Source organism: Pollachius pollachius, assembly GCF_949987615.1.
Source record: "Pollachius pollachius genome assembly, chromosome: 5".
Classification (NCBI taxonomy): domain Eukaryota; kingdom Metazoa; phylum Chordata; class Actinopteri; order Gadiformes; family Gadidae; genus Pollachius; species Pollachius pollachius.
In genome coordinates this window covers 24,617,046-24,628,116 of record NC_136938.1, presented here as the reverse complement: position 1 = coordinate 24,628,116, position 11,071 = coordinate 24,617,046, and the positions used below count along the sequence as shown (strand labels likewise).

At 45.7% G+C, this 11,071-nt stretch overlaps 1 protein-coding gene across 1 annotated transcript; it reads left to right on the top strand.

Annotated features, from left to right (window-relative positions):
• Nucleotides 1-3,003: 3,003 nt before the first annotated feature.
• Nucleotides 3,004-9,870, top strand: ildr1a (immunoglobulin-like domain containing receptor 1a). Its single transcript, XM_079736568.1, has 9 exons — nt 3,004-3,192; nt 4,122-4,292; nt 5,645-5,794; nt 6,922-7,041; nt 7,726-7,872; nt 8,108-8,230; nt 8,350-8,525; nt 8,639-9,277; nt 9,689-9,870. Exons 1-9 carry the CDS (start codon nt 3,147-3,149, stop codon nt 9,725-9,727), a joined length of 1,611 nt encoding a protein of 536 aa, XP_079592694.1. The 5' UTR covers nt 3,004-3,146; the 3' UTR covers nt 9,728-9,870.
• Nucleotides 9,871-11,071: the final 1,201 nt, after the last annotated feature.

Sequence of the window (11,071 nt, the reverse complement as noted above, 5' to 3'; positions counted from 1 at the left end):
GTGGGATGTGACGACGCGCTCGCTGCAGGCTGTGGTGGCGGTGGCGCAGTGGTGGTGTGTGACACGGCGGTCACTATGGACCCACCACTTGAGACGTGAGACACTCCACTCTTAACACACGCGCACACACACGCACACACACACACACACACCCACACACACACTCCCTCTGTGTGTCGCCCAGTGTCCATCATGCGCACACACGCTCCACGAGGTCTAATTACCATTGATTACTTTCCAATCGAAACGTAGAAGGGTGAAACATTGGGAATGTATTCCAAACTGCCCAGGAACACTAAATAGTATTTAACATTTAGTCATTTTGCCAGATTATTTCATCCAAAGCGATTTACATTGAGTTCAGATACATGAAGAGGAGAGGAGGTGCCTTGCTCTAACATGTCTGCAGGTAGTCCGGGGAGAACGCCCTAACCATTAGGATATCTTTCTGTCTTTCTTTCTTTCTTTTTTTTTCCTTGTTGTGATGTGTTTACTAACTGAAACTTTGTAGATCTGTATCTGGTCTGACCGGATGCCGGTCTGTATTATATGGTTGCTACACACAGCTCATTTCAGGTGTTGTCATGTGGGAGTTGATTTCAGATTCACCTCCACTGCCTGAGAAACACAGCGACTCCTCAATGTGTTGGGACTACAGGGTACTAACGGTGTTAATCAGAACACAATGCCTATACTGGTCCTTCACTTAACTCTACTGGGTTTCATATTCTGCGGTCACCCATGTGACTCATTACAAACCCTCTCTTCCCCCCATACCTGAGACTCACCTCCACAACACAAGAGAGACCACAACTCAGAGTTCAGGGAGGCTGAGCCAAGGATACCAGCCTGTATGGGGCATGTGTAGCCACCCTGATGTGCGGTGGTCATTGAATCATCAACATAATCCGTCTCTATGTGACAGTGGTGAAGATGTATTTCCTTCCAACGGTTTGTGCCAAGTGTGACATCATTGCTCATCAACCGTGTAGTCGTCTATCCAGTTTGGTCATGACTCACGCTCTGGTCTGTGTGATCGACACATAATGTGTTGTTACAGAGAATGTCCAGGTTTCTTGAGCGCTGATGAATGAGTCCACCAGCTCCAGGATATGGTGCATTAGAATGGTTATCAATAGTAGATAATGATGTTTGTCTTTTCACTCCGACATAATTGTAACTGTGTGTTCAGCGATTTGCTTATCGTTGGATTGTCGTGTTGACAACTAAAAAAAACAGTGTTATCTGTAATCCAACGCACACCCGCACACATGCCCACACACACACTATTTCTCTCAAACGTACTCACACACAGACACACACTTCTGTGGTAAGCGTTTTTTCATTCTATCTTTCTCACTGCAAAGGAATTGTCTCTGGTGTCATCTACATGCGTGATTGTTATGTGGTTATGAGAGCGTGAGAGAGAGAGAGATAGAGAGGAAAAGACAGAAAGACAGAGAGAGAGAGAAATGACTCTTTAGTTTTGTGTAAAAGCCACAATGTGTCCATTGTAGGAATAACAACATGTCCCTGTTTACAGTACAACTAGTTCAATATGATCTCTAAACACAGCCACGCAATTACAAACATACGTGCACACACACACACACACACACTCAGACACACAGAATCACATACACTGATAGACACATACACATACACACACACACACACACACAGCTGTCTGCCGGCTCAGCCCAACACTACCACAGTAGGCTTGAGAGTGGACGGTAGTCAAGTAACTGCTACTTAACCAGATCCTCGGCTAGTGGACTAAACCGTGCCGTCCCCTAGCTATTTATTAACGCTCTCTTTGGTGTCTTGGTTTACAGCCAGCGTTTGTTTACCTTCTGCAAGTGGTTTGTAAATAAAGACGTGAAAGCTCTCGACTGTGTTGTCTTCAGCCGTTCTAAACTCTGCAGGTGATGGTGTTGAACTTGGGGAAGCAAAACAGACGCACACAATGTTGTGTGTGTATGTCTGTGTTTTTATTGTGAGTGTAGTTTGTGCACGTACGTATGTGTGTGTGTCTGTAGTCTATTCTAGACGAGGAGGAGGACTTGACTCTATATCTCCAGCTTCTGACTATTCCAGGAATGCAGCTCAACAACTCCCCAGGAACTCCATAGTCATCATGTGACCATGACATCAATGGGATGATAACATAAAAAAACTCTCTTTCTTTCTTTCTTTCTTTCTTTCTTTCTTTCTTTCTTACCCCCCTCTCTCTCTCTCTCTCTCTCTCTCTCTCTCTCTCAAATTAAACTTCAATCGGCACATGACTTTGGTAAACAGCGCCACCCATGCAATATAAGAACACGCACGAACGCACCCGCGCGTTGCAAAATCATACACGCCCTGGCACGCACTCACACACACACACGCAAAGTTTTTCAGCATTATTATGTTCATGAGTGTAGAATGGTTTTAGAATAAATCGATTATAGGGCAACAGGAATTTAAAGTATTTACTCCGTACATGGTCACAGCTTTGATGATAAACACCTTTGCAGTCTAAATAAACCATGGATGGAGATACCATTGACGTATAGATTACGCTGGCGTTACATTGGAATAAGTTTGCATAAATCGACCCCTCTTCATAAAGTGTGAGCGACCCTTAGTGGTACAAAATGGGAACTGCAGTATCTGGACTCAAAACCAATGATAAAAAATCACCAATGTTTCTGGTAGGTAAACGGTTCAGTTTAGATGATTAAAAACACGTTTTTCGTATTTGTATTTAGGGTCTCCTACAGTGTCTGCAATACCATTGAGACGTACATTGTCACTTATAATCAATAATCAAACACACACAACCTAAACTAAACCAACTGTTATAAAATGTGACTTTGCTGGACAACACCGGCGATGTGAGAAAACTGACACCGGTGCAGATGAGGCAATACTGCCTACGTCATCATCACCGTCAGTATCTGGAGGCTACTTGTTCACCTGTTCACCTGTTTCGGGGCGTGGCAACAGAGGAGAGATGGGCATCACACAATCAAGATAACACTATCCTAGACGAGGTCGAGCCAAGGAGCAGTACAACAATAGCGTGTGTATTTTGACTCGGAATACCTCGGGGAGGGGGTCTCTAGAGTTGAACCATCAGTCTGATCCGCGTCGACTCCTGCACCATGCGCGGACTGCTGCTCGCATGCTGTCTGTGCCTCCTGCCCTCAGGTAGGTCACCATCACGGTTTTGTTGCAAGGGGTCTTTCATCTACAGATATCCTGCTACCACTTTGCTAGCCATCCGTCCAATTGTGTCGTCGACATGATCCCTTTAGGTTTATGTTCCACTGTAGATATGTTTTCATTTATTTGTTTAAAGAAGACGGTGGATCAAACACGAATGAGTAAAATAATCCTCCATCAAACAGTTCGCCAACTGGTATTGTTGTGTGCTTGCTCCAGTGTAACAGGTTTTTCTTCCTAGTTGATTTTAAGAGCTTATTGACGTATTTACCTCTAGGGCCTATAAAGGCTGTTGTGGTTTTTGCAATTTAATTGATCGTCTAAACGTTTGCCGATTAAGTTTACACCCAGAGGTTAAAGAACTGTAGTCTATAAACATGTCAATGTTGTTGTTGGAGGTTTCGGTCTCGACTATTTGCTGCATTTGTCTCCTACTGGTTAAACTGGTTCTACCACATTGAAAACCCACACACTCACACAGTCCGACACAAAGAAACATCTACTGTTCCTGCTCCCTAATCATTCCTCTTGTCCTTGCTATGCCTGGAAGGCCTAGTCCTAGGCCAACACAAACGATGACGTTGGCTCATGACAAAAATCAAACGAATACTAAATAACCAGACTTCTTTTCTATAGCACCGTTTTAACATTCCCAAATGCCTTGCAAATGTGGTTTGAATGTCAAAATGAAAGCAAACTGATCGTATTTAATAAATGACCATATATACTGAAACAAACCAAAAAAGAAGTACAATGCCAAAAAAAACAACAACGTGACAATGTGAATTGACTGTCAAAATAAAAGCAAATTAGTTGTAAATCAGTTAAAATAAGTACAAGGCCAATTTCTTAATTATGATCGACCAATGTGCCAAAGGTTGACCTGCGTGTTTGCGTGCCCCCCCCCCCCCCAGAGGTGAGGGGCATCCAGGTGAACGTACCTCAGGCTGAACGCAGCACCATGCTGTTCTCCTCCGTCATCCTGCGCTGTGACTACTCCACCTCCGCCAACCCCCAGAACGTCCTGGTAACCTGGCGCTTCAAGAGCTTCTGCAAGGACCCTGTCCTGGAGTACTACTCCACAGGTAACCCTCAGACCGCTGTCTGTTAGGGAGGGGGGAGACACCACAGAGATGTTACCTGGGCTCGGGCTGATGGGGCCTCTCAGAAGAGAGGTTACACCACAGAAAAAGTATCACAGTAAAGAATAACAGAGTTGTACATGTTGTTTACATGAGCGCTACACAATTCTGCCTTCCAATTAAGGACGTTAGTTAATTGGTCAATGGTAGTTAGCAAACTCTTGCCCTATTTTCATAGGGCAAGGGTTTGCTTGCCCTATGAAAATCATCATTTTCATCATTTTATTGATTTGTGAATATTTTTTCGCTTCATTTAATTACGATGAAAGAGGCTGTCGTCTCAGTCAAACAGTACATATGTTGTTCATTAAGCAGCAGGTAAGGGTTGGGCAGTTAGGGGTTAGACAGTACACATGCTGGTCATTGAGGAGCAGGTAGGGGTTAGACAGTACAGAGACAGGTCATTAAGGAGAAGGTAGGGGTTAGACAGTACAGAGACAGGTCATTAAGGAGCAGGGAGGGGTTAGACAGTACAGAGACAGGTCATTAAGGAGCAGGTAGGGGTTAGACAGTACAGAGACAGGTCATTAAGGAGCAGGTAGGGGTTAGACAGTACAGAGACAGGTCGTTAAGGAGCAGGTAGAGGTTAGACAGTACAGAGACGGGTCATTAAGGAGCAGGGAGGGGTTAGACAGTACAGAGACAGGTCATTATGGAGCTGTTCGGGGTTAAACAATACAGAGACAGGTCATTAAGAAGCAGGGAGGGGTTAGACAGTACAGAGGCAGGTCATTAAGAAGCAGGTAGAGGTTAGAGTATTGGCATCAAGAATGTCTACAGATAGGCTGTGGACACCGGGGATTTAACCTTTAGTTTGGGGGTCATGCACCATTCTATCCTATCCTGACCGATAACACCCACATGCCTGTGTCTTCCTGTTTACAAAGCCAGTAGGATGTTAATACAGTACTGGTGGCCTTTTTTTTTAACATTTCTTTCATCACAGCAGGAGAATATGATGCGAAACCTGTTCTAACACAAGTGTTTCTCACCATTGCCACGTTCTGACTCACTGCCATGTTCTGACTCATTGCCGTGTATGTGTATGTGTGTGTGTCAAGCATTTCACCGCCGTGAATGACTTCTACTTGTTGGCCAATAATGTGCCCCGGAAAAAAACACTTGAAACTGAACAATAGCAGGAACAATGAATACATTCATATTGCATATACATTCATAAGCACAGATGTCTTATGTGCTTATTTTCTTTACTGTAATAAAAAATGGTCACTGCATACTATACACAATTATTTTACATGACATAACCACCCCCACACCCCTCTGTGGTCCCTCAGCCTACCAATCTGCCCTCTCACTGGGGCAGGACCCGTCCAACGACTGCCCCGACCGCCTGAGGACCGTGCGCACGGTGATGCAGAAGACGGGCTCCAACGAGGCAATCCTGGGAGCCGAGTACCGCGAGAGGAAGATCTCCATCCAGAACAGTGAGTTCATCGTGCCCTCACAGCTATTCTAAACGTTGAGTCACAGGTTACTCATCGGCACCTGTTGCAGCCTCCTCACGCTGGAAGGTGGGATCCCTCTTCTGGGTTCCTTCTCAAGGTTTCTCTCTCTGTCTCTCCCTCTATCTGTCTCTCCCTCTCTCTGTCTCTCCCTCTCTCTGTCTCTCCCTCTCTCTGTCTCTCCCTCTCTCTGTCTCTCCCTCTCTCCCACTCTCTCTGTCTCTCCCTCTCTCTGTCTCTCCCTCTCTCTGTCTCTCCCTCTTTGTCTCTCCCTCTTTGTCTCTCCCTCTCTCTGTCTCTCCCTCTCTCTGTCTCTGTCTCTCTCTTTCCGTCTCTTTCTCTGTCTATCTGTCTCTCTGTCTATCTGTCTCTGTCTCTCCCTGTCTGTCTGTCTGTCTGTCTGTCTGTCTGTCTGTCTGTCTGTCTGTCTGTCTGTCTGTCTGTCTGTCTCTCTCTCTCTCTCGCTCTCTCTCTCTCTCTCTCGCCCTCCCTCTCTCAAGTGAAACTCCAATCGTCACATGAGAGCACCTCTTAGGTAAACAGCGGCACCCATGCGATGTACAACACACATGCACGAACGCACGCATGCACGCACGTAAACACAAATACACAGAATGTACATTTGGTTAAAAGTAAAGAATCACCGGTTCAGGGTTAAGGATTAGGTAATGTCATATAATGTGGGTTTTTGTTTGTAACTGTGATTATGGGTTAGACACGCGTGTATCGATTTGATTTGTCTCAATCGCTTTCTCACTCTCCACATTCTTCTGCATTCTCAGTTAAAGCATAAGTGTTTCGGACCATTTAGACCATGTTAAAACTGGTTCATCGATCGCTGTTCCACCTCACCTGGACTAGTTTGCAAACTGGTTTTGCTTCCTATCCTTGTCAGTAGAAAACTAGGTCATGTTTTCTCTCTCACATAACTTGTTTCTTCAAAACCTAATTTGGAGATGGATCCAGGGAAACGGGGAGAAAGGAATATACGTCGGATCAAATTAATATTTTAGAGATAAAATACCCAGCCCAAACGTTCAGATGCTAGGCATTTCAGACTATGTTTGTATTATTAAGATGTGTGTGTATGTACGTGTGTGTGCCCGCAGTGGCTGACCTGGTGATCAACGAGGTCATGTGGTGGGACAACGGTGTGTATTTCTGCGCTGTCGATGCGCCCGGAGACACGTCAGGAGACAACGACAAAGAAGTCAAACTCATTGTTTACCGTAAGAATGTACCCTCCTAAGTATACATACACGCTCGTTAATAAACATTCCCTCCTAAAATATTGAAATGCTCCAAAAATATATTTACTCTTCCTGAAGTACAATTGATCTGTCCCGTTGCGTTCTTATTTTTTCTTCTCCAGTTCATTAATGGGGCTCAGGGGATTGACCCCTATTAGTACATTTACATTTACATTTAGGGCATTTAGCAGACGCTTTTATCCAAAGCGACTTACAATAAGTGCATTTGTTACAATAAGTACATTTGTCATAAGAAGTGAAACAATATATCGCTGTTGGTACAGTAAAGACGTTCATAGAACCAAGTGCAAGTATTACAATCGCTAGGCTAACCCATTCCCCGTGTAAAGCAGTGATAGCAGCTACTGTAGATGCTACACAATTAAGTACCTTGAGTGCTGGTGAGGGGGTTCCACTCCAAGCCCAGAGGTTCTGGGTTCGATTCCACTGCCCACCTGTAGGCATCCTAGAGCAGGAGGCCCCCTAGCTCCTACCTGCTCCTCGATGACATGGATCTGAACCCACTGTTCGTGACTTCGAATAGACACCGAAAACCCAGACTAAATTGTAACATCCTTCTTCTTCTTCTTCTTCTTCTTCTTCTTCTTCTTCTTCTTCTTCTTCTTCTTCTTCCTCCCTCTCCTCCTCTTCCTCCTCCTCCAGACTGGCTGACGGTGCTCCTCATCATCCTAGGAGCGCTGCTCCTCATCATCCTCTTCGGCGTCTGCTGCTGCCAGTGCTGTCCTCAGCGCTGCTGCTGCTACATCCGCTGTCCCTGCTGCCCCGAGCAGTGCTGCTGCCCCGAGAAAGGTATGCGTGTGCGCGCGCACACACACACACACACACACACACACACACACACACACACACACACACACACACACACACACACACACACACACACACACACACACACACACACACACACACACACACACACACAAAACACGCTGAGAAAGGTGACACATGGCCACTGAATCCCGTTCTTCCTCTGATGCATGGTCAAATGTGTGTCAATGTTGAATCAAATTATTTGTGTGTGTAGCGGTGATGCAACATCGTATGATCAAGGACGCCCAGAAAGCCATGGCTCCCTGGATGGGAGGTCAGCCTCTCTATGCACCAATGAGCCACCATTCTTCCCAGAAGAACCCCCTGCTTTACGCAGGTTCGTTCTCTCTTCCTCTCTCTCGCAAGCACACAACCGCGCAACCTCAAACACACACTTGCAGACACACACGCACAAAACAACTAAACGGTTGTCTCCGATTGGCTCCTTCCCTCCAGGCTCCTCCGCTGGGCACATCCCCATGAGTCCCATGCCCCTCCCTCCCCCTCAATCCATGGGCTATAGCATGCCCCCGCCCAGTAACTACGGTAACCACACCCCAGCCAACGGCCAGATGTTGGACTACATGGAGAACCAGATGAGGGGGATGGACATGACCAGCCCCATGCTGCAGGTGAGCCACTGAAGTGTGGTTGCATTCATCCTTCGATTTATGTTCGTTCCCTGCGCGTTAGTTTGTGTTTTCCTCTCGAAGCTCACCTCTATGAACCCTCTCCGTTCCCCCAGCCGCAGCCCATGCACCCTATGCAGCACAACCAGATGATGGGCCCCCCCGCCCTCTCCGTCCCCTTCTCCCCGGGGCCCCCCAGCATGCTCTCGGCCCTCAACGACGACGGGCCGGCCGAGCGCCGCGTCATCACGCTCCCGCCGATCAGAGAGCAGCCTGCAGCCAGGATGCCTCCCAGGGCGCCCACGACCCGCCCTCCCAGCTCCAGCGCCAGCAGCCACAATGGCGGCGCCTATCGCCGTGGCGACGGAGGAGGAGGAGGAGGAGGAAGAGGGGGTCTCCGCCCATCGCCGACGCGGTCCCGGGCCATGTCCCGGAGCTACAGCCAGGACTCCCTGGACGGGGGGAGCCGCGGGGCCCCCAGCCGCAGCGGGGACCTGGGCCGAATGCGCTCCCGCTCTCGGGACGACCTGTACGACACCCGGTCCCGCGGGAACTATTCCCCCCCGGCCTCCCACCGCTCCCGGCGGAACTCCTGGAGCTCCGACGACGAGGACAGCAGCCGGAGGGGAGGAGCGGCGAGGAGAGGAGGAGGTGGAGGAGGTGGAGGAGGTGGAATGTGGGTAGATAATCCGCCCAGCTACACGGAGTATGAGCCCGGGTCGAAACCCGGCAAGCGGAGGAACGAGCGCCTCTCTGTAAGGCACTCACTGCTGTAGTCACACACACACACACACACACACACACACACACACACACACACACACACACACACACACACACACACACACACACACACACACACACACACACACACACACACACACACACACACACACACACTACAGGGTTGCACCTACACATGATACGCATACACCACGAGGAGTGTACACACACACGCCCCATGGTTGAGCACACCTCTTACTTTCAAATACATCACTTCTGCATCCACATGCTTTTACAGGTGTTTCCTAAGAACACACACACGCAGTCCTACTGAGGCACACACAGTCATCAATACACACAAAGTGTTGTTGTAGGTGCTGCCGGTGGAGTGGGTCTGAGGTGTGTGTGTGGAGCAGAGCTCTAAAGTCAGTGTGTTTCTCCAGGATAAGAGTTTTCGGAGTGGGACCAGCGTGGTCATCTGAGCGCCCTGAGGATGCCCTCATAAGGTCATTCAGAACGTTTTTGTCAATTTGTATTCTGTTCAAACCAAGTCATGACATTGCTCAATTATTTTTAACTTTCTTAAATGGTGTGTATGTGTATGCATATACGTGTATAAATATAATACATGTGTATGTGTATATATATATATATATATATATATATATATATATATATATATATATATATATATATATATATATATATATATATATATATATATATATATATATATATATATATATTTGTGTGCATGTGTGTGTTTTATGTATATGGCATGTTACATTTTCTAGTATCCTCAAAAATAAGTGCTTTTCAGTTTTTACTTAATTTCTTGATTTGTTTGTAGTGCCTCCTGGTGGTTCAGTCCAGTTTTGAAAACGTAGGCTTTTTTATTAAAAATATATTTTTTAACTTTTTAACTTTCATATTGGTATGTGTTGTGATAATGCAAGATAATTGTTTTAACCATGTCCATGCAGGACACAGCCATTGTAACTATGTTGAATTCATTTTATACAATCTGTTTATATTTATTTTTAACTCGGTTGTCTTGAATAGCCTGAGTGTGTAACAAATGAAAGTGAAGGAAAGGCAATAGTTCTATTAAACTGTTTATTGTGTGTGTACATTACACTATAGGGATATATATACCCAAAAGTTGTGTTAACAGCAAAATGGTATTGTTAATTATTTGGGGTTGTTACAAATAAAGCAATATCACGTCTTGGGATATACATTCTACATATTGTGATGTTTCAAGTTTAAACAACCTACAGTTCTTCTTAGCTTTTCCTAATTATAATGTAGTGTAGTGGTTAGGGTGTTAGAATCCACTGGGTTCGATTCCCCATGCCCAGTCTACCTGTAGCCTTCGTGGTGTGCTGGTCTACATAGACGCATAGATCATCCCCTTGTGGCAGAACAGTATATTAAATTCAGGTCGTGCCTGGACTTTTTAAGACAAATGCTTGACGGCACATATAAACCACCACTACAACTTTGTATTGTATGTATTATACAATTAATTTAAATAGATTAGCATCAAAAATGGAAACTTAGACATACATTTAATATTGAAAAAAATTATCCATACCATGACCAGTGTACCATTAAATGTAATAAATATAAACGATGTGTTATCGAGCTCATGTATAGACGGGCCTTATTCATGTAACTACAAACGAACCGTTGTAGCCTACAGCATCGTTTACTCATTAAACAATAAAACATAAAAATAAATGGGTGTCAATCAAAAAGGCAGTCATCAATCTAATCCTTTCAAAAGCCATCAGTCAGACCAGCCCAGTAAAGACCTCCAACCA